The 24,140-nt window shown below is 33.9% G+C and overlaps 1 protein-coding gene across 1 annotated transcript in view; it reads left to right on the top strand.

The window, feature by feature from the left end:
* The window catches only part of Vwde (von Willebrand factor D and EGF domains), a 92,327-nt gene that overhangs the window by 56,348 nt on the left and 11,839 nt on the right, over positions 1–24,140 (top strand). The window contains exons 19-27 of the mRNA XM_076853432.2: positions 785–880; positions 959–1,054; positions 2,053–2,148; positions 2,674–2,769; positions 3,973–4,068; positions 7,742–7,837; positions 7,928–8,023; positions 8,921–9,016; positions 11,800–11,903. Coding sequence (XP_076709547.2) covers positions 785–880; positions 959–1,054; positions 2,053–2,148; positions 2,674–2,769; positions 3,973–4,068; positions 7,742–7,837; positions 7,928–8,023; positions 8,921–9,016; positions 11,800–11,903 — 872 coding nt within the window. The remainder of the gene's footprint in view (positions 1–784; positions 881–958; positions 1,055–2,052; positions 2,149–2,673; positions 2,770–3,972; positions 4,069–7,741; positions 7,838–7,927; positions 8,024–8,920; positions 9,017–11,799; positions 11,904–24,140) is intronic.

The raw sequence follows: 24,140 nt of genomic DNA, 5'->3' as shown, positions 1-24,140 counted from the left end.
AATTTTGCATCATTTTAATTTTACAAGTATTTTTATATCTTTCCACAATTATTAATATTCTTTTATCTGATACAAATCAAATTTTTTAGTCCTATAATTTAGAGTCTGGTTTTTATTGTTGCTGTTGATATGAATTTGATGTTCTTGTTTTGTTTTATTTGAGATAAAAATTAAGTGAGACAGTTGTTGGAATATTCCTATTTTTCCCATATTACCTAAAGGAAATTTGTTTTTCTTCTTTTTTTTCCATAAGAATAAGAACTCTCAATACTTACATTATATAATACTTATAGGAATTCCTTAACAAATGTAACAAATGAAACAAAACAATTTCATGTATATTAGATACCACAGGAAGTGTTAAATGTCCGGTAGAATATATCAGGTAGTAGAGAAGCTTAAGGAATCAACCTCATGATGTGTTCTTTGAAAATCTGATTATCCTTATTATTTATTAACACTTAGCTGATTCATATCTGAAATTTCATTGCCCCCTGAAAAAGGACTATAATTTCAGGTAGGGTTAGGTTCTACCTCTAACAGGCACCATCTTGGGAGTAATTACTACATTTGGCACTTCTTTCTTACTCTAAAACCTATTTTCCTCAGTCATTCTAATGGTTAAAAATATTAAGAAGACCATTTTATGGGTGAATGGTCATTATTTAATACCTTATCAAGATATTCCAATTTGAGGAATTTTAAATTTCATTATAAGTAAATAATTGAGCAGCATGTATATATCATGTCAATGGTTCAGCCATTTTTTCCTTGATTTTTGCAGCCATTTGTAGACATCCATGTGGAAGGAGCAGGGAATGTGTGGCACCAAACATATGCAAATGCAGACCAGGTTATACCGGTTCTAACTGCCAAACTGGTAGGTTTATCATTCATTAAATTGAAAAATGAATTTTATTTGATAATTGATATTTCTAAATGGGTTTATTTTATACAGCTGTATGTCAACCTGCTTGCAAAAACCATGGGAAATGCACGAAGCCTAACGTCTGTAAATGTCCTCCAGGATATGGTGGAACAACCTGCAATGAAGGTGGTAATCCAAATTTAAAAATCAACTAATAGGGTTAAAACAAATTGTTATTTTCTCTAATATGCTTTTATAAGATAATTCAGTTTCACTGTGTATATACTAATATGTAGTTATTAAAATTGGTGAAAGAGTCCACTTTTTAAGTGTTCACTAAAAACAATTCATTTGAGAATTTTAAAAACTTAAGTTTCAGAAATCAGAGATCCAAAGAATAGTAGTTTTTGTTTGGTGAAATTATCTTCTGAAATTTTTTGAAGATTTGGTTTTAGGGTATCATATCTCTACAAATAAGAAGATATAAGGTGCTAATAAGAAGAAACTTAAAAAATAATTTTAAAAATACATCTTTAGCCATATAATTTGCATGACTTTAGGTGAAATACTAAGTGAAGAATGTATGAAATAGAATTCCTAAAGCTAGGTAATACTTTAAAGAAATGAGTTAGTTTGTATTTTAAAAATTGTTTTTTTAAAAAAAAACAACAATGTATTTTGGTAGATGGTACATATGATTACTAATAAACTGAGTCATGTTAAATGCTTTAATGACAAGGCAAGCAACAAATTAACAAACTAAATTTTTTAGGTTGAACTGAAACTTTCAACAATAGCCTGTGGTGATAGCCATGTAAATATAGAAATATTCTTTTTTTAGGGTAGAAATATGTAAATCCAAGATTCATTTTACAGAAGAAGCCTAAGATGATATATTTCCATTCAGTTAACCAAATTTTTATAAACCTTTTACACAACTGTCTGTGTTACATTTTCTAGATTTATTTTATAAACCCAAACATGCTGATACCTGGTGAGGGTTTCAGAGCGTGAATCCACACAGTCAGTCCCACAGAGCTGAATCTCATTGTCAAAGAGAACTGAAGTCATTATAAACTGCTCTTACAATAGGCTTTATTGTGACTGTGCTTCTTAAATATAAATGGATAATTCATTGGGATTATTATTAAGACCTGACTTAATAATGTAATCTGTTCCTGCAGAACATTGTAGCCCACCTTGTCAACATGGTGGCACGTGCTTGCCTGGCAATCTCTGTACTTGTGCTTATGGTTTTGTGGGATCGAGGTGTGAAACAAGTAAGCCAAGTTCCCCTTGCAGTCTGCTATAATGAACTTGCTGCTTTGATAAATTTTTCTTTAACACTAAATGGAATGAACCCTAACCCTAAGTAAAAAACCGTCTTTCATGATCTATGATGACAGTTCCCATCCTGGGTAGCATTGGGAGCAGTTTGTTCTAAGAAATAACTATTCTTAAACCCACCTTTGAGATAAGATGAATTCAAATGTGCTCATTTGCAGATAAATTTATCTCATTTCATTTATGTCTATAGTCATTTTCACCAGTAGCTAATAATTTCCCCTAAGAGCCAATTTTGTTGACTGTTCAGTTCAATGGTTTTCTTCTATCCCCAACTCTATTAGTGAGAAAATAACTGAATATGAAAAGGGAAGAGCATTTAAAGCCCAAGTATAAATTATTCCCATTTTATTCATTAGCAAAAACATTTGGCAGTCATGAGATAATTATATAATAGTTAGAATGGTGGTGAGCATTCTTAGCCTAACTTGTCTTTCTTTTATCTTCACTGTGGGTCTTAGTGGTTTGCAACAGGCACTGTGAAAATGGAGGTGCATGTCTCGCACCAGATGTTTGTCAATGCAAGCCTGGTTGGTGTGGACCCACCTGTAGTACAGGTAAAATCAGAGTTGTTTGCAATGGATGTGTCCGTTAAAAGAAATTTAAAATGTGCCAATGTTCTAAAGACTTTCATCTAAGAAATGAAACTGATCTGATAAGTAACTTTCATCTTCTTATATTGGACTGGGTTATGTCTTATAGCCTTATTGTTATCCAACCAATGTTTTGTGGTTTTTTGTTTTTTGGGGTTTTTTTTCTTTATAAATATCACCCTACTATGGACTCAAAACATCTACTATGTTGTGTTTTAGAGGTTTATTTTAGGATTAATTTTTTAAATCACAGCATAGACACCTATTTCATTAAACGTCCAATCAATTCTTAGTTATATAGACAACCATCCTGTTATTCCATTTATTTATCACTATATCAGATTTGCTTCTTTGTCAGCAATATTTGTGGTTTTTCATGTTTAATTAATTGGCAGTTATTCTAATGACTTTTCTCAATGAAAATTTAATTCAACATTCATAGTTTGCCAACTGTATGTGAAGCATGATGCAAAGGGAAACAAAGATCAATTTGATTTTGCCCTCATTTCAAGTAGAATATTGATAGTGAAGGAGACCTGGGACGCAGCTGTAAAAAACACAAGACCACAACAAGTTGAGTTATGATAAGTAATATCGTTGAAGCACAGTTCCTTGAAAGCAAAGATGGAAATCAGTTCTGGCAAGTGGAGTTTAGAAGAAAATAAAATTATAGTAGACTTTTGAATACACTGAAAAATGGAATGGGATGCTTTTTAAACAAAACAAAGGTAATGGAGTAAATAAAAAGAAATGTTGTTGAGAGTGCTGGGACTTGAGTGCAGTATCCTTATTTCATTTGGGAAGGAGACAAAGAGGTACACCTAGCCCCACTGGTTCCAGCAGATTACAAGCCACCTCATTAGTACTATTGAATGAATCGTGTTCTCATAACTTCGTCATTATTTTTTTTTTTTTGAGCTTAACAAGGGAATTCTAAATTCTATTCACACACTCCACATTCTTAGTTTAATATTATTTGTAAACTTAATGAATACACTTTGAAAGCTATTATGCAGTTATTTCATGCCTCTTATGCTTGGCAAAGTCTAATTAATTATAGGTGCTCCATTTTGTATGGAGCTCCATTTCGGTGAAGCTTTCCTTTTTAAATTTCATTTTTAAAATAATAATACTTTTATGGTCTCTTTCCCTTTTGCTGTTCATTAGCTTTGTGTGACCCTGTTTGCCTCAATGGTGGCTCCTGTTACAAGCCAAACACTTGCCTCTGCCCGAATGGATTTTTTGGTGCACACTGTCAGAATGGTAATGATTCTTTCTTGATAAGTAAAAAAGTCAAATGGAATGTTAGACATCAACAGAGCTTTGAGAAAACATTAGAGAAGTTTCAAAGAGGAAGATGCTATTTGTTTCTTATATTTATTGTGATGCTTCAGGTCTAGCCATCAAATGACCAACTCATACAAAGGATATTGGAGTTATTAAGTAAAATGGTTTTATTTATTCAATAAATCTTAGGCTTCCAACCTTGGCATTTGTCAATGCTTTGTAGAACAAAGGTATGAAACCAATAAGTGAAGTTTTCATGCAGTTTACAGTTAAATTATATCATTTTACTTGCTGTCATAGCAAAAATGTTTGATTTATAAGCTACTGTCTATTGATTTCCCACAATCTCTCTTGACTATAGTTTCATTAGACATTTATGAAGAATCATCTATGCACAGCTCTCTGCAAGATGATGTGGAGACATAAAAATGCATCTATTCTTTGTGGCCCATTATTTAAAAACCTTCCTTCAAATAGTTAATGCTGTAGGGCTTTCTTCAGAGTAATGGGAATGTCTTGAGGGTGAGAGTATAGGTAGGAATTAATGTCAATAAATTTTTTAAAGTATATTTTCTATATCTTCATATTTTGAGTTCCACAAAATATAGAGCTAACTTTTAGTACAGAACATAAGCACATCATCATAATTTAATTCATAAAATTTATACTTTCCTTGCCAGGATAGAATTTGATCTCCAATTCTTATTATTTTTTAATTTGGAAGTTGGCCAGAATTCTTAAGATGAAACTGAAGTAGAGAAGAAACCATCACTCAACACAAGACATATGGGCCTAGAGAACATATCCTCTCATCCAGATTTCCTCCATTGTGAAATGGAGGAAGCAAAGACTAAGTAGGCAAATCTTAGAAGCTAAGAGATTGCAATTAAATCCATGGTGAAGAATTATAGGTATAATTCTGAGTAGAAAAAATAAGGAGAGAAATGAAAAGCTTACATGTGCCATGTTAATTTCAGATGTAAGACATAGAAAAGTTCTTCTCAAAACTATATGCCAACTGTGAAACTGGATAAAGGATGGAATCTCTAAGTAATTTAGTTGAACTAAAAAGTATCTATGGAACATTTGCCTTTTTCAACAGCAGGTTTCTATAGTGAGATAAGAGCAAGTATGGGAATTAGCCCCTGTTGCAACTTCCTAGCTGGCATAGATTTTGACAACTTACTGTAAATCTTCAGGCTTCATATTTCCTGGCTTTCAGGTTTGACCTAAACACTATTACATTATATCCACTTGTGGGTCCAAATGTTTGGCAGGGAAGATGGCACACATCAAAAGAATTTGAATAAAATTAAGCAAAATGTGATTAAAAGTAAATACGAGGGACTGTTTGTATAATAGAATTTCAAAAGAGGAAGACAAAAATTTAGCTGGAAACATCACAACAATATTATACTACTCTTTAAAAAAAAGGTCAGGGTTAAAATGTATGGCTGAAGAAATATATAACCACATCTTCCAGTTTCCTTCACCTCCTAAAATCCTCAGTTACTTGGTTCAACCTGGGCATTGTTGGGAGAACCATCTGAGGCCTGAATAATCTGGTAGGAGGGTTGGTTTTCTCCTAAAAATCCTTTTCTAACCTGGGATGATGGGTATATGACTAAATTCAAATTTTATTCCCTTTGTATATATTATTTCAATCGTATGTGCTTTTTGTATAAATGTATTTGTCTCTACACTCAAGACTTTGTGAATTGTTACAAGGCTGTATACCATAAGCAACTTGGGGTTTATTATTTTAGTGTTAAGTTCCCAATCATAGGTATTTACTATGGTGCTTCTGTAGTGGAAAAAAAAAGACCTTTTTCCTAATAAATAGAAATCCTATTAAATTATGTGAAGAATGGGAAAGAGAACACATAAGAACATTCTACCACTAATAAAACATAACATATACCTGTTTGTAATTCTCCATGCGTAGGTTTTTTATCAGTCAGTATTTGATGTGTAACAAACAATCCCCCAAATCTCAGTGTCCAGCAATATGCATTTATTTCCCTTAATCACAAGCAATACAGGTTGTCTGGACTTGACTCTAGACTGCTTCACCTGTCTGTCTTCCTCCTGAGACCCACATCTACCTGGTGTATGCCTTTCTCAAGCAAAAACCAGGAAAGCAAGAGGCCAAGGCAAACTATCCTGAATATTTAGAGCCTCTGCTTATACCATGTCTGCTCTCAGGCCAATGGTCAAATTAAGTCCTGTGGCAAAACCCAATAACTACAGGATGAGAAAATAAACCCCACGTCCAATGTGTGAGTACAAAGTCACCTGGAAAAAGGCATGGCTAAACAAGAGTGAAAAATTGGGAGAAATAATCTATAATCTAACCTAACTCCGTGTCATAGCTAATGACAGGTTACTGTCACTGTTTTCTTTTCCATGCTTCATAGAGATCATTGAACAAATACTTTAAAAAATAAGAAAGTCTTCATAAAATATCAGAGAAAGTAGACTCAAGCATGAGCTAGAAAAGGCTCAGTATAACATAGTGGAAACTATCCATTCTCTAAAAGCATCCATTTATATTGTTTTTTATATTTAAAGTGTTACATTATTTTTATTTATAAATCCATTTGAAATCAGTGAGATTTTTCTTTCAGTCTTTAGAAATGAAGAAAGCAGCTAATAAGTTGGGTCTAATTCAAACTGGAAGTCAGCCTTTTGGTAATGACAGTCCCATTAAAACCTAAAACCTCTCCATTTGAAATTAATTTTAAAAATACAAACTAAAATACAGTTAACTATAATTCAAGGAAAAATTAAATTTAAAAATTCCCAGGCATTTTTGTTTGACGGAAGGAAGAAGAGAGGGAGGGAGGGAGGGAAGGAGGAAGGGAAGGAAGGAAGGAAGAAGAAAAGCATAACTGCATTTAGTGGTGGTGTAGCTAAGAGTCAGAGCACGTGCTTAGCATGTACAAGCCCTGGATTTGATTCCCAGGAGGAAAAAAAAAGTGAAAGAAAAAAGAAAAACCTACACTTAAGTTAATCCTTTCATAAAAGAACTCAACCTCTGAATTTCATGAGACAGTATCCTATAAATAGAAGATACTAGTAAATTATAAGTATTTTAAAAATATTCCTAACAACCACTAAGAATTATTGTCAAAAGATTTTATCAAGGATTCACAAAACCAGTCATAATAAACTGTATCAAAAGTATTCAAAAGTTAGAGTTTTTTTTTTTTTTTACATTTTTGTGATATGTGACAAATAGAAAGGATTTTTCTGATTTCCAAAAGAGCAAACATTCTTATTTTGAGGTAAGTTCTGATTTATTTTCTTGGTTGTGTCCTGATCATTTTATGCTTTATTGACTTCACAGTGTGGTAAAACCAGACCAAAGCCAAGGTTCATAATATATATAATACTGAAGACTTCATTTGTTATGAATACTACTCCCATACATTTCAAATTGTGCTAACTCACTAGCAGCTTATGGCTATAAGCATCATATTTTATGATTTAGAAAGGACAGTTTTAATGACTTGTAGTTGTAATCTTTTATTTTAATAGCACATTCCTCTGCCTTATGGCCCCATAGATAGCAAGCACAGGATGCAATATGCAATACATAATAACTGAATATGTAATATTCACACATTGCTGCCATGTGTTCTTTTAGCTATCTGTCACCCTCCCTGCAAGAATGGTGGCCACTGCATGAGAAATAATGTGTGTGTCTGCCGTGAAGGATACACTGGTAGGAGATGCCAAAAAAGTAAGACATTACTAAACCTATATGCCCACTACAGGTAAAGCAAATAAAACTGTTGCCATTTAAAGCTAATATTTCATGTTTCCCCTTAAGGCATCTGTGATCCCATGTGCATGAATGGAGGAAAATGTGTGGGACCAAACATTTGCTCCTGCTCTTCCGGTTGGAGTGGGAAAAGATGCAATATACGTAAGAATATTCTTAAAATGCCAAAGTCGGGGCTGCTGATTTTTCTCAGTGGTAGAGCATTTGCCTAGTATGTTTGAGGCACTAGATTCAATTCTCAGCACCAAATAAAAATAAATAAATAAAATAAAGGTATAAGAAAATACAATAACATTTTTTAAAAAGATAGATATTAGGTCTTAAAAAAATGTCTACATCCTTTGTGGGAAGATTAAGCAAAATATAAGACAAAAACAAAAGTTTTATTTGTTTTTATTTGTTTAATTTTGGCGTATTCATTCCTGTATTAGAAGATATCTTTGAAATAGAATAAAACGAAAAGTTCTCTGAACCTAGTTTTTCAGGTCAGCAGAGGAAGTCGTACATTGTATTTCCTAGCTTCCTACCATTTGCCCAGGATAAATAACAAAGTCTTTATATTATATTCTCCTAAACTGAAGTAGGGCTCAGTGGGCAGTTTAAAAAACTGCGGATTCCTTGGCATCAAAAGAAACCACACAATTCAGACTTTTTCATGTGAGAGATCCTACTGCCTCTCAGTCTGATAAGTACCTGAGATGATGGCACTTCTCATTCAAATATTTCCTTTTATCCTTTCTATAAAATAACTCTAAATTAGAAGCGATTATAGTGCATAGATCAAGGTGAAAAACGAGAAGTAACATATACCAATTGAAGGAAACATACCACAATACTTTCAAATAACAGAATCTGTATTATTGCACAACCATTAAAATCACATTTTCTAGGACTACATAGTAACATTGGCAAATGTTGTTTGATAAAATATCCATTAATTATTGACTTTTAACTGTTTTTCTTTAATTAAAATTTATGTGGTTTATGATAATATTTGAGTAGTAATGTAAAATTTTAACTTGTTTATATTTCTGTTTGTAGCTATTTGCTTTCAGAAATGTAAAAATGGTGGTGAGTGCATTGCCCCCAGCATCTGCCACTGTTCTCCCACCTGGGAAGGAGTGCAGTGTCAAATACGTAAGCCCACAGGATTTTTTTCTACTATATATTCATATTGGAACCCATGATAATAATTAAAATACAACTTTAGGAGAATTCCATAATGGAAAAAAACTACAGAATGCTGATTCTGTTAAAAAAACTTATTTTACAGCTGAGCATGTTTGTGGCTCATGGCTATAGTCCCAGTGACTCGGGAAACTGAGGGAGATGGATTGTAAGCTCGAGGCCAGCCCTAGCAGTTAGGGAGGCCCTAAGTAATTTAGTGAGACCCTGTCTCAAAATGAAATAAATAGATAAATAAGGGCTGGGGGATATGGCACAGTGGTTAAGCACCCTGTGTTCAAGCCCCGGAACTATCCCCCCAAATGACTTTAGAAATAAAAAAAAAAAATTTACCCAATTTTATATTTACTTATAAAAAAGAAAGTATGATATAATATATAATTTTTTGTGGCATGGTTTCAAATTATGGTCTGTGGGTTGCCAGTGCAGTTTCCTTAGATGGGACTAAGGAAAGTTTAATATGCAGAAGTTCAAATGTTATTTGTTATAGGATAAACATATACCTATAATGGAAATCTTAGAAATTATGGAAAAAAATAGCAAAAAATTAATCACTCCAAATTTCACCACCCAGAATTATCTTATGTTACTTTTTTAGTATTTTATGTATTTCCATCCATGTTTATTCATAGAGTAAATCTTAGGCTATAGAAAAAATAAAATTTATCCACATTTGAAATTTCTGAAAACTTTAAATAACATGTTAAAATATTAACAAAGATTAGCTTAATGGGAAAAACATGAAGGCCTCCAAAAATACCTTCAAAGATCAATAATTACATAATTTCAAATTTGCTGGCCAATTGAAATTTATAATTGAAACATAATTATGCCTTTTACTCGAAATAAGTCTCCTTGAAAGAAAATGTCTTATGAACCACACTATGGTTTTCATGCATCAGAAATTTTGCATATAATGACTCTTAACCATAATTGTATTTGTAATTGTTACTATAATTTATTATTTCTTATTTAGAAAATATATCAAAGTACTATTGAGGACAAGTACTTACATAAGAAATGTGTGCTCAAAAATTGATAATTGTTATTGGAAGTTAGATATGATAAATAGCTAGAATGGAAGAACAATCAACCTCAACCTGAGTTGCTCATTCTGGATAGTGGTCTATGCAGATCATGAGAACGATGAGAAGATGCTAAAAGCACAGGGATGTAGAAATAGACCCGAGTGATCATAGATTGAGGTTTTTTGTGCATAGATTCCAGTACACTGAAGCATCTTTATGTAAATTTAAAACAAACTAACGTCAAATTCCTCAAAATTGCTTGTCCAGAAATTTGTCTTAAATATATTGACTGTTACCTAAACATTTGTGTTACTGCCATCTGCTGGAAAGTTGTTGTAATAACTATTTCAATGTATGATGGCTAAGAGTGCCTCCTTAGCTATGGAGGACTTGTGCAGCACACAACCCAGCTGACTATATATGGCAGCCCTGATGAAAACATAGTTGTCAGTGTTGCATTTATATCAAAGGGAATATTATTCTTGAAATGTTTAAGCTTTTATTATGAAACATTGAAGTAGTATCACTCCCATGAAAAGCAATTATATTGTATGTCATTTTATAGTCTGCTCATTTTCACTCAATATCACTTCAAAACGTTTACTAGGTCCTAAAAGAACATAATTTTAAACCACGCGTTAGGTTCCATAATATAAATGTCATAATTTACTTAATCTTTCCCTTTATGTTGCACATTTAATTATTTATAAGTATGAAAAACATTTTTTAAAGATAGATGATAGAAAAACAAATAGGCAGATTGGTGTGTGTGTGTGTGTGTGTGTGTGTGTGTTTAGAATGGCCTTGGAGGATATTTCAAGAAAAAAATCTCTAGTACAGTTTCATAAGTTTAAGTTCCCAACAGTTGTTATACATTAAACAGTCAAGGATATTATATAAAATTTTCTGTTTTTTTCATACAGAAACCAGTCCTGAATTGTCTCTTTTAAATTTTTTCCAAGCTGTTAAAAAGAAAGTTATAAATACTATCTTCTATTTGAACTCCTTGTAAAAAACAAAACAAAAAAAAAAAAAACACATATATTTCAAGTACTCTAAAAAGTAACCAGTAAAGCCGGGCATGGTAACACACATCTGTAATCCCAGTAACTCAAGCGTCTAAGGCAGGAGGATCACACGTTTGAGGCTAGTCTTGGCAAATTAGCAAAATACTGTCTCAAATTTTAAAAAATAATAAAATGAAAAAGGGAGGGGGGTGAAGTTCAATGGTTGAGTACCCCCGACCCCCAGTACTGAAAAAAAATGAAAGAAATTTGGCTTATTTCAATAATACCTTTATAGAATTGTAAAAATATTGTCTGAATTTAGGGTGTTTTGTTTTTTCGTGTGTGTGTGTGTGTGTGTGTGTGTGTGTGTGTGTGTGAGATCCATGGTTGATTCACTAATAGATTATTTTCACCTGCTTATTTTCTGTTAATATAATCACTAGAAAAATTAAGGATACATATTTTGCTTACATTATTTTTATTTTTATGGTCAACAATCATTCATTTTATATATTTTTAACATTTATGAAGTATCATGTTATGTTTCAATACATGTATACATGGGTAATATGACACCTTCTTATGACTGTATCAATGGCCATTACTACAATTGATCAAATATCTTTAAACCACTAAAACAGGAAATGTCACAAGCATTCACTATCAAAAGACGTTAATTGTAAAAATTTGTGTATTGCAGCAATTTGTAATCAAAAATGTCTTTATGGAGGCAGATGTGCACTTCCCAACGTGTGTTCTTGCCGGACTGGATATTCTGGAGTCAAATGTGAAAAGAAAGTACAGGTATTTAAAACTTTAAAAAGAAAGCAAATATTAGATATAACATCTGCATATCTATTCTACATATTCTACATAATTATCCCTGTTAATGTTTTATTTCCAAAATAAAAAGCATACAAGGTATTATGCTTAACATTTAGAATGTCCCCCATGTGTCAGGCAACACAGCAATTTTCAGTAGTAAAAGATTGGATCGTGAGGGTTTGACCTCATCAGAGGATTAATAATTTCAATGGATGTACTAGAAAGTGGTTTAAAAAAAATAAAAAGGCAGATGGGGCATTGCTGGAGAAAGTAGGCCACGGGGGTTGGGGGGCATGTCCTTGGGGACTCTATCTGTTCTAGTCCTGGCCCCCTTCTGGCTGTCAGTCTGTCTCCCCCTCACACTCCACCACCCATGCCAGGAGCTGAGCAACTTTCTTTGCCATGCCCTTCTGCCATGATACCTTGTAGCAGGCCAGAGAAGTTCTGACACCATAGGCCCAACTAAATCTTTTCTCTTCTAAGGTGTTCTTGTCAGGAATTTTGGTCATGGAGATGAAAAGATGACTAATGTATAGAGGTTGAATATTTGCCTCTAAAACTAAAAATAATTGTTCTAGTGTTATCTTAGAGTTTTCACACATAATTTTGATATGAGAATTTCAGAGTATAGGTACAACTGCCAAGTATAATGCAGGATTTCATGACAAAGGAGCAAATATTCCAAAATATGGACATAAGACATCACTCATTTATGTTTTGGTCAAATACCATATCAAGAGACCACCCTTACCTCTCTCAAAAAACTGCACTACTTTTAAATTAGTGAATCACTATTGACTTGGTGATGGCCCTAAACATTTTCAGTGGGTCATGTGACACAAAATTTTATCTATTCTCACTATTTTCCCTGACAGAAATGCTTTCTCATTTGCTTTCTATTAAAATTCATTTCTAGGAAAATGATAGAAACTCTTGCTATCATTAGAAGTAGGATTTCTTTGTATTTCAGGAATCAAGGGACCAAGAGAAGAACAGAGATTTTCTTAGAGTTGCTGAAATTGTCCAACATTTACTTGTAAAGCCAGTGCTAGAATCACCTATTTAAACTTTCCCTTGATCATATTTCTGCACATAAAATTAAACTGCATTCTGTTTGGTTTCTATTCTTAAATTTACAAATGTCAGTGGACAAGATATGTTTTTTTCCCCTAATTCCTCCACATACCAGGGTTGCTTCACACACACAGCAAAAGCAATGATTTCTTAAAGCAAATGCAGGAGTTTTAATTTTAAAAAATGATTGTATGTTATTTAGCACTTCAAAAGGCCCAAGGGTCATGAATATCAAAGTGTGCTAGAATATTATAATTTGAAAAATGATAATAAATTTTCTTCTTGAAGATGGATACTGAATCAGTCTGACTTAGAAGCAAAGTAGATTTATGTATGTTTTTCTCCTAGCACTGGTGTTTATCCTGCAAGAATATAGGTCCAGGGAGAAAAAAAAATGAAATAAAATAAAAAACATCAAAATAGAATTCTGGGCTGGAAATCAAAAATCAAAAGTTATTGAGTACTTATTTTATTAGATACTATTGTGAAAAACAAAAATAAAAGCTTGAGTTCTCTGGATTTGAAGACAGCCTCACTGTATTTCACTTTAATTTTATTTGAGCCTTTGATGGAACATAAAACCCTATAACTTCAGAAGCTCTTTACTCCACTTTGACAGTACTAAAGTAGGTAGCTTCTCTGTGTTCTATTTTTTTTTTCTGTATTTATTTGCTCTCTGAGTCCTTCCTCATATGATCAATAATAAATCATCTTCACCCCCATTATTGTTTCCATGATGACACCTTGAGTCTTACCAGGGAAAAGGAGCAGAAGGTCATGGAGAAAGGAAAGAGTGAGAAGGAGTAGGACCACGTGTCCTACTCACTGTAACCCACTCTCCCTGGTTCTTAGCTTCAGTCCTCACTCTGGCATTCTGTTGCACATGGTCTCCACTTGTGAGCCTTCTGTCTCAGCCTCTCAAGTCACTCAGATTACAGGCATGCACCACTGTTCCTAGTTATGTTTTTAATATTCTTTAGCTCTTAAACGAAGGGTAAAAAAAAAAAACTCTTTTTTTTATTGGTTGTTCAAAACATTACAAAGCTCTTGACATATCATATTTCATACATTAGATTCAAGTGGGTCATGAACTCCCATTTTTACCCCAAATCTCTTTAGCAGGGATAAAAGCACCCATGACCCATGGGTATTCACAGAACCTTGCCTAAAGCCTTCCCTTGCTTCTCCTCCCAGCTTTCTAAAGGAGACTTCAAGCTGGCTAATAGCCCTGTCCTTCTTCTAGCACCTTGGGAGAGTGCATGGGGGAAAAAAGTGGAGGATACAGATTAGATTGCTAGAATTTTAATTAAATAGGGAATTTTGGGCTAGAGACAAAAGACACAGAGCAAGAGGAAAACAGACTAAGGAAGATAGAGGTGCTAAAGCGGTCAGGTTGATGAAAAGCTTTACGAAATGTCATAACCTGCGTTGTTGCTGTTGGGTGTACTTCCAATTGACCTTGCTGCTTGTTCACTGTGTGAGCTTAGGCTAGTTATTTAACTTGCCTGAACCTCAGTTACCTCATCTCTAATATGGGATATTGGCTTCTACTCTTAGATTTACAAATATCTATAGAAAAGATATGTTTTCTGTCCTAATTCCTAATTTCTGTACAGGTCCTAGTACATAGCAAACACTATGCAATAGTTTATCACATTAAATGGAGGAACAGAGAGAGGTAGTAAAGGAAAAGGATTGAGAATGAGAATTGAGAAAAATGTTAAAATGCATTTTGAATATCTAGTCTTCCACAAAAGATATTGGGGAGGGGGATGGGTTAAAACCCATTTCTTGAATGGAATGCTTTGCCAAGATCACATCATCTTCAAGTCCTATTCATTACAATTTCTCTGACCTTTAAATATGATCTTGATTAAATTCCAGGCTTATGAAAACAAAAAAAATAGTGTAGTGGCAAATAGAACTGGAAGCACTCTATTAAGTCAGAGGGAAGGAGTAAGAAAATAAAGACCAAGGGTTAAAGGATTTTCTACTAATCACTGAACTTGTTTCCCTCTTCTTACTGCAGATAAAACATCATTGAATAACATCAAGTATATGAATTCCAAGCCTATATGTTAAGAATTGAAATATTTCATTCAGAAAAAGATGAAGATGACTCAAAGTTTATTTGATCATCATTGAGAAGATCAAAGAAACTAATAGCATATACAATGATCTGACTCGTCAATGTTAGAGAAAAGCAAAAAATGACATTCAGTTAACCTACAATTGACTTTGAAATTTGATTCAGTATTTATGCATTAAGATGATATATTGGATATTCTGGTCATTTGTAATATTTAGTTAACTGCATATTTTTCCATTCTTGTGACTGTCTCTATGTCATCAGGGGTCAGTCATCATAATAGATGTCACTTGATGTCTCTCGTATATACAGTGTTTCATGCAGAATAGGGGATTCTCAGGATTGTTGAAGGAACTGGGGATTAGAATGGGGAGGTAGAGTCAGAAAAGCAGCCGCCAACGTTTGGAGAGGCTGGTGCTGAAGGTTCCAGCCTAGAGCACCAAACAGTTACCTTTCAGAGGCTTTCTTGGACCTGCTGCCATACTTGAGAATCTTTAAAACCTAACACCAGCTCTCTCGGGCAAAGTAGATCATTCTCAAAAATGTGCTAGGAAGCCACTCTGAATCTTCCACCTATCCATTCACTTGGTGTAACACACCTGTGCAAAAATGCTGGTTTCCTCTTCATCTCCATCTATAACTCTCCAGTAATTTCTTCTTATTGGCAAACTCTAACCTAGAGGAACACAGAGAAGGGGATCATGGGAAGAATTATGCTTTTTATACTCGGAAAACAATGGAGTGGTGCTGTGGACCATCAGTGAGCCGACACAAGACATGCTGAGAGTTCTTCATCTCCTTGTTTTTTACTATATTCCAGAGGTCCAAGCCACCACTTTTCATTGGTAAAAAATATCATGTTTAGTTTTGTTTGTTTTTTTCCACTCCAGTCTTTTATTGTTCTGACCTATATACCAGTCCCAGGCAAGGGTAAAAGAAATAAAATTTTTTGGTTTTAAAATATTTACTTTCATTATGTTTATGTGTGAAAAGAACCCCACATGGGTGTGGTATGAATACCCTGAGTGCTATGGTTTGGACAAGTGCCCCCCCCAAAAGTCCAGGTGCTAAAAAGTTTGGCACTCAGCTCAGAGCTTTCAGGAAGTGGTGAAAACTTTAAAAGGCTGGGCCTGGTGGGAAGTCCTTGGGTGTTTGGGGTACACCCTCAAAGGGAATAATGGGACTTTGATCCCTTTCTCTTCCTCTCTTTCACTTTCTGGTCATGAGACGAGCAGTTTTGTTGTGTCACACACTTCCATCATGATGGGCCACAGGCCCAGAGCAACAGGGCAACAGATCATGGATGGAAACTTCCAAAACCCTGAGCCCAAATAAAGGTTTTCTCAAGTTTATTAATCTCAAGTATTTGTTATAGTGACAGAAAGTTGAAAAGCAATTATTCATTTCAGTGTAGGAGTGGAGAGAGATGACCACAAAACCAAATCCTACAAATATCAAAAGAAAATTTTCAAAGCCAGCCTCAGCAATTTAGCAAAGTTGTAAGCAACCTAGTGAGACCTTGTCTCCAAATTAAAAAAAAAAAAAAAAAAAAAAGGTGGGAATGTGGCTCAGTGGTTAAATACCTTGGGTTCAATTCCTGGTGCAAAAACAAAAAAGCAAATTTGTAGTGGTGCTTAAGAAAAGCAAAATTACATTCCATAAATTGCTGAGAAGCAGCTAATGTCAACAGGGAATATACATATAATTGAAATTTGCTTCAGAGAAACAAATAATTGCCAGTTAGTGAGGATTATGTATCCTCCTTTTCTTGACTATTTCATATTTGAACTCAACCTTTTCAAAAATATTTTAACCATAACCATTTTAAATTATGTAAATTTACAAAATTCATTTTTTTAAAACAGACTGAAAATTCCTAAGCCATATGTAAACTATAAGATAAAGTAAGACAGGATTAGAATAAAATTACAACTAACTTTGCAAATGATCTTTTCAGGAATAGCATTCAGGGTCAAAATTAAAGAGATTTTAATTTATCATTTTATTTTTGTTAAAAGGTAGTTTTAAAGGATTCCTAAAAAGAATATGAAATGTTTCATGATATTTTATTTTATGTTACCAAAAATTCATAAATACAAATTCAAAATAAGCATTCAAAACTTGATGTATATTTAAATTTCAAAGATCTTATAGAAAATATGAATATAACAGAGGAAAAATGTTGTTGTTGATAAAAATGAACAATGTTTTAAAGTTAATAATTAGAAGTGAAATCACAGCTATGAAAGTGGTTATAATTTGGGGGGGTTTGGTACTGGAGATTGAACTCAGGGGAAGTCAACTACTGAGCCACATCCCAGCCCTATTTTGTATTTTATTTAGAGACAGGTTCTCACTGAGTTGCTTAGTGCCTCACCATTGCTGAGGCTGGCTTTGAACTTGCCATCCTCCTGCCTCAGCCTCCTGTACTGCTGGGATTACAGGATAATTTTTACATTAAAATCTCTGCCAACTTTTCTCAGTATGCAACATGGTAATTCCATCAGGACTCTTACCAAATTGATTTTTCATGTAACTTTTTATGACTAAAAAGGTGTAATTGTTCCAAGGTATATTCTGAAGTTCCTAAACTAATACATTAATTTTTTTCATAAACACTTCCTAGATTCACACCAAGAATCCCAAGGTACAATTAAAATATTAACATGTAGACTATCCTTTTATAATATTTTTAGTGGACCTGTATATGTTAGTGAAGGAATGATACAGCTTTTAAGTTTTATATAAAAACACCTTTTATGAATGTCAGTGTCTCAAGGAAATGAAAGTAATGTTTTAAGTTTAGAAATGCAAGTAATTTGAATTTTTTTTGTTTATTTCTTGGTGATATTTTTCCCATCAATTAAATTAAAAGTGTTTCATTTAAAAGCTAAAAAATACTTTGAAGATAATGAGTGTTTAAGGAGTTGAGCAAAAGTTCTTTAAAATTTGTAATTTTCAAGGATTTATTTGCAAATCATTTTCCAAAAGGAATTCAAATCATAGGCCTTTTTTCACTTCTTTGTACTTTTTCATGTTAACATGAAACAAAAGGTTTGCATTATCAACTATTCCTAAATGTCTTTTGACCTGCATAAACAGCATCATTTCTCTAAACTTCAGAATACACCTATTCTGAAATATAAAAGTATCATTATTCTTTTTGAATGAATTATAAATTTATCTTAATTTTCATATTCACAAATTATAAAACTTATTGTACCTGTAACATACAAAATAAAATTTTAAATTTCAGATTAAAACTATTTGTGAACATTTGGGATTCACATAGATACATGGTATATAATATAACGAATTCAAAAAGCACCATTATAATTTATGTAATTGGTATTTATGTGCTAAAGTTCAAATCACGCATGTTGATATTAACTTAATTAATATGATATTCTGCCTTTTATGTCACTTAGTAATTTTTTTATTCCTCATGATAAACATGCCAGTTACTTCTAAAATGAGAATCTCCAGGTACAATTAAAATATCAATCATTAGACTATCCATTTTATAATATGTTAAATGTATATGTTAACAGTAAAGAGGTGGTATGGCATGTCGGTTTTATATGAGAACACACCTTATTAAGGCTAATGACTCAAGTGAATGAGGAGTCCTAAATGAAGAGTCCTAAATGTTGAACAATAATTTAGGTAGGAGGAAACACAGGAAATGCATAAAATCCAAAAGAAGAAACACTGTACTATTATAAACTACAAAGTACAAGTCTGTAGAAGTCAGAATTAAAGGATTCTATTCTTTTTAAAAAAAAAAAAGTAAAAAGTGGAATCATCATTTGTTCATAGAAAGCAAAGTAGGAAATCTGAGTGGATATATTCATTGTTATGTACTAGGTACTGCATAGCACAACATTTGATATTTTTACCTTCACCATTTGTAAATGGTACTAGAAATATCAATTCTTGTTTTTATGGGGAAAAACTCACTCTGACAAAGTCTTCAAAATTGCATAAACCTTAAAGAGATTTCCTGTTTTAAATATGGGAAACTCCCAGTATGTCATGGTTTCCAGAGCTTGGCTGTTGTGATATTGAAACTAGGGTGAACAATTAGGCCAGAATTAGTCCCTAGTGTTAAGAAACTACAATAATTTTAGCCAGGATTTTCTTATCTGGTAAAGTAGATTAAATATTTGTGAACAGTGGTAAAATAGAGTTGTGCTGATATTTAACATTGAATAAATAATAAATTGATAAAATGTGTTCCCAAATGACTCTTTATTTTATGAAACTCACCCTTTCACCCCAGAAAACAGGCTGCAAAAACTGGCCTTGTTGACTATACTTATTAGGTTTTTCTCCCTGTTTTCAATTTACCTCTCAAGGACCTCTTCACAGAATCCCTTAAAACTCTTTCCTGAGGCTGAAAACTCTGGTCAGCATCCTCCACACTCTTCTTCCTCTAATCAATCATGTTCACAATAGCCTGGATTGATCTAGAGCTTGCTTCATATGAGTGTGTTGGATTGCTCCTTACCCATGGTGTTAAAGAGTGGGAAACTGCCCTCAGTTTGCCTCATTTTCTATCTCTCTCTGAAGAGTCTCACTTCAGTGGAAACTGTGTCCCTTCTTTCAGGCAGCAGTCATCAAGTTGAGCATTTGTTCAATTCGGCTCAATGAGAATGGTGGTTGATGAAAATGGCTTGACAATCCAGGTAGAAAGTGAAGCTGAGTTGAAAGGAAACCTGGAAGCACTCAGAACAGGAGACCCTAGACCCACTGTTTCCTGATTCTGGAGCTGCATGACTTGTCTCTTGGCTTCTTCTTCTTCTTCTTCTTCTTCTTCTTTTTTTTTTTTTTTGTTTTGAAAAAAATTTTTTATTGGTTGTTCAAAACATTACAAAGCTCTTGACATATCATATTTCATACATTAGATTCAAGTGGGTTATGAACTCCCATTTTTACCCCAAATACAGATTGCAGAATCACATCAGTCACACATCCACATTTTTACATAATGCCCTATTAGTAACTGTTTTATTCTGCTACCTTTCCTATCCTCTACTATCCCCCCTCCCCTCCCCTCCCATCTTCTCCCTCTACCCCATCTACTGTAATTCATTTCTCTCCTTGTTTATTTCCCATTCCCCTCACAACCTCTTATACGTAATTTTGTATAACAATAAGGGTCTCCCTCCATTTCCATGCAATTTCCCTTTTCTCTCCCTTTCCCTCCCACCTCATGTCTCTGTTTAATGTTAATCTTTTCTTCCTGCTCTTCCTCCCTGCTCTGTTCTTAGTTGCTCTCATTATATCAAAGAAGACATTTTGTATTTGTTTTTTTAGGGATTGGCTAGTGTCACTAAGCATAATCTGCTCTAGTGCCATCCATTTCCCTGCAAATTCCATGATTTTGTCATTTTTTAGTGCTGTGTAATACTCCATAGTGTATAAATGCCACATTTTTTTATCCATTCATCTATTGAAGGGCATCTGGGTTGGTTCCATAGTCTAGCTATTGTGAATTGTGCTTCTATGAACATTGATGTGGCAGTATCCCTGTAGTACGCTCTTTTAAGATCTTAAGGGAATAGTCCGAGAAGGGCAATAGCTGGGTCAAATGGTGGTTCCATTCCCAGCTTTCCCAGGAATCTCCATGCTTCTCTGTAAATCTTTAGTTCTCTTTGCCCATTACTGCCTTTTATTGGTTTTCTTCAGGATCCAACATGACTACCAGATCTGCAGTCTTTCAGTTCTGGAAACTATCACCAATTAGCTAGAAGACATGTCATTCACTTCAAAAGTCTTAAGCAAGAAAAAAAAAAAAATCTCAGAGGGTAATGACCAGTCAGTGAATCAAGTTGGTTTGAGCCAGGAACTATCCCAAAGCAATTGGCCATGATGAGGACAGCAAAATAATATGGTGAATGGAGCTGTTTATTAGCGAATGGGGAAGTTATGTCTTCAGCTGGACATGTGTCTGTTTTAAATACAGGAGACTCCCAGTATGTCATGGTTTCCAGAGCTGGGCTGCTGTGATGTTGAAACTAGCTAAGGTGAACAATTAGGCCAGAATGAGTCCCTAGTCTTAAGAAACTACAATAATTTTAGCCAGACCCTGATTGTCAGTGAGATGGGATTTTTTTTGTTTTTAGTTTATTTCTATAAATCAGGTTAAATAAAAATCATGTGAACAAATCCATCTGTCAAAAGATACTGTTGGATATGAGGACACCTCTGCTCAGCATGTACTTTTATATTTAGTCATTCAATAACACACTATGAGAGGGTTTGAGGGTGTAGCTTAGCCACAGAGTGCTTGTCTAGCATGTCCAAGGCCCTGGGTTTGATCACCAGCATAACAAAAAGTGAAAAAGAAAACAGAGAATCATAAGTGTCTTCTTGATTGGAAATAGGTCAATTATGTGTTTTTACTTAGAGGAAAGATATTAGGCTAATTAGAGGAAAGAAAACAAAGTATACTGAGCATGATGCCAGGGATTTTAACAATATTAATCATTTAGACTTCCTAAAATTTTTGAGGCAAAGATAATCCTATTTTGTAGATGAAGGCACCCAAAGCTAGAGAAATCAATTGTTTAATCTCCTACTACTTACATATTACACTTATTGTATTTGAAAGTTTGCCTATCTGACCACAGAGGGCTTTTTTCCCCAACCGCAGAGTATAATCTTTTAAAACTCACAAACAAAACCAATAATTTTTATGGCTCAAAACCATTTAATATTTTCTCAAAGCAACCTCCTGAAAATCTCATTTATCCTTCGGATCTACATTATGGTTCTATGGGGGGTGGGGGGGAACCATGTATGTTAAAATAAGAGAATTTAACTTACTGGGAAAAACTGTTTTAAAAGAAGCACACCTCAAAAAGGATCCTTGAATCAGTAGCCTTATTTATTTTAGCTGTGGATGTTCCAGCATCCATAGGGAGAGGTGTGACTCAGCACAATCCAGAAAGAGGACCCGAGGCCTGAGAGTGACAGAGTCCACTGGGCTGTGGCTTGCGTCAAAAATGCACAGGGTTTCAGTTTGACTTCAAATTCTGACTCCCCCCTCCCCAGATATTGACTTACACACAGAGCTTCACCTTCCTGTACACTTGACTTCCTTCCTTTGTAAAAAGAGGGATAAATAATATTTATTTCACTGGGTCACTAGGTATTTTTAAATTTAAAATGAGAGTTTTATAAATAATTTTTCCACAAAGGCTGCTATCTAACAAATGTCCAACATATTGGGGGTTTATCATGATTTTTTTTTGTTCATTTATTTGCTAAAAATGTCTACATGTAAACATGTTATTTGGCTTTAGGTTTTTCAATGATCACTGAGTTAAAGAATTTACTTTTTAAAAGCCCCGTTTACCTGATTAAATAATATGAATTAAATATATGATAAAATCAGAGAACATAAATTTTAAATGGACTCTAGTACAGTTAATAAGAATTAGACTAAAAAGACTGAAAGCAGCTAAGATAAAAAGAGTAACATTTGAGTCAGACACAGTGGTACATGCCTTTAATCCCAGTTATGGGGTGGAGGTGGTGAGAATCACAGGTTCAAATCCAGCCTCTGCAACTTAGCAAGACCCTGTCTCAAAATAAAAAATGAAAAGGGCTGGGAAAGTGTGTCAGTGGTTAAAGGTCCCTGGGTTCACACTCTGGTATTGGGGGGCGGGGGGGGAGGGAGGGAGATGAAAATTTGAGACTGAATGAGCTCTAAGTAGTTTAAAAGGATTCAATTAACTATTTCTCATGGCTGCCCTGAAAAGTTCTTCAGCACCCCAGTTTGTGAGAGCCATATGATCTTAGTGCCCTAGACACTCTTGTCTTTAGGTATCTCTCCTCCATTCAAAAATATTAAAAATTAGGGTGGGGCATGTAGCTCAGTGATAAAATGCACAGGTAGCATGCAGGAGGCCCGCCCTGGGTTCAATCCCCAGGACCAAAAATAAATAAATAAAATTTAAATTTTATTTGGGTTGATATAAAGATGAATACAATAATATTATGTTAAAACATTTAAGCTGGGTATGGTAGAACATACCTGTAATTCCAACAACTCAGGAGGAAAGCTAAGGCAAGAGGATCACAAGTTCAAGGACAACTTAGCAAGAACCAATCTCAAAATAAAATATTTTTTTAAAGGGCTGGTGGACATATAGTTCAATGGTAGATCCTCTGCCCCAGGTTCAATTCCCAGTATAAAAAATAAAATAAAATTTATTTTTTTTCTTTTAACCTAAGAATCATTTTCTTCTCTGATTATTAAAATCAAACAAACAAAAATGAAAACATCCTTGTGGGCTTTGAGGACCATAGTTTTTGTGCTCCCTGACTAATCAAGAAGGAGCCCCACCTGCAAGATTGTGGTAGACTAACGCAAACAAATTCACATACTGTAGTTCTCTTTAAAGGGCCACTGCATATGCTTTGAGAGAAAACAAAAGGGAGGGCAAACTAGATGGCACTTCAAATAATTTTTTACTGTAATGACAGCCATCTCCATCATTCTTGAAGTGATTTCAACCTCCATTTTAATGTTTTGTAAAATTTTCCATGGGCAGATGAAATTTGCAGATTTTGCCTGAAGATGGTGCTACATACTCAGTTCCCAGGCAACACACTGTGAATGCAAAAACAATGACCACTTTGATAAGAAAGCATATAAACATTTAATGCAAACATGACATTTTCAACGATAAAATTCTTCATTAATACGATATTGGTTTCTCCTATGAGCCTAGACATCTTCATTACACCTGATTATCCAATAATTATAGCCAATTGTCTGAGTGCAGTTAACAATTCCCATTGTGCTAGTAAGGGATATTACTTTCATTTCAAGATTTGGTGATTTACTGAATCTGTCTGAGATTAAAATTTTTTGAATAGTATTAGGTTACCCTCAAAACATTTTGTCCTGTATACACTGAACTTGGAAAAGTTAGACAATTAAAATAAACAATGCTTTCAGGTATCTTAAGATTATACTATTTTCATGCTACTATTTTGTCATTGATAAATAATCATGCCATATATAATCATATGTATCA

The sequence above is a fragment of the Callospermophilus lateralis genome, chromosome 1 (assembly GCF_048772815.1).
Source record: "Callospermophilus lateralis isolate mCalLat2 chromosome 1, mCalLat2.hap1, whole genome shotgun sequence".
NCBI classification, from domain to species: Eukaryota; Metazoa; Chordata; class Mammalia; order Rodentia; family Sciuridae; genus Callospermophilus; species Callospermophilus lateralis.
The sequence above is the reverse complement of the archived record's forward strand: the minus strand, read 5'-3'. Positions and strand labels throughout refer to the sequence as shown.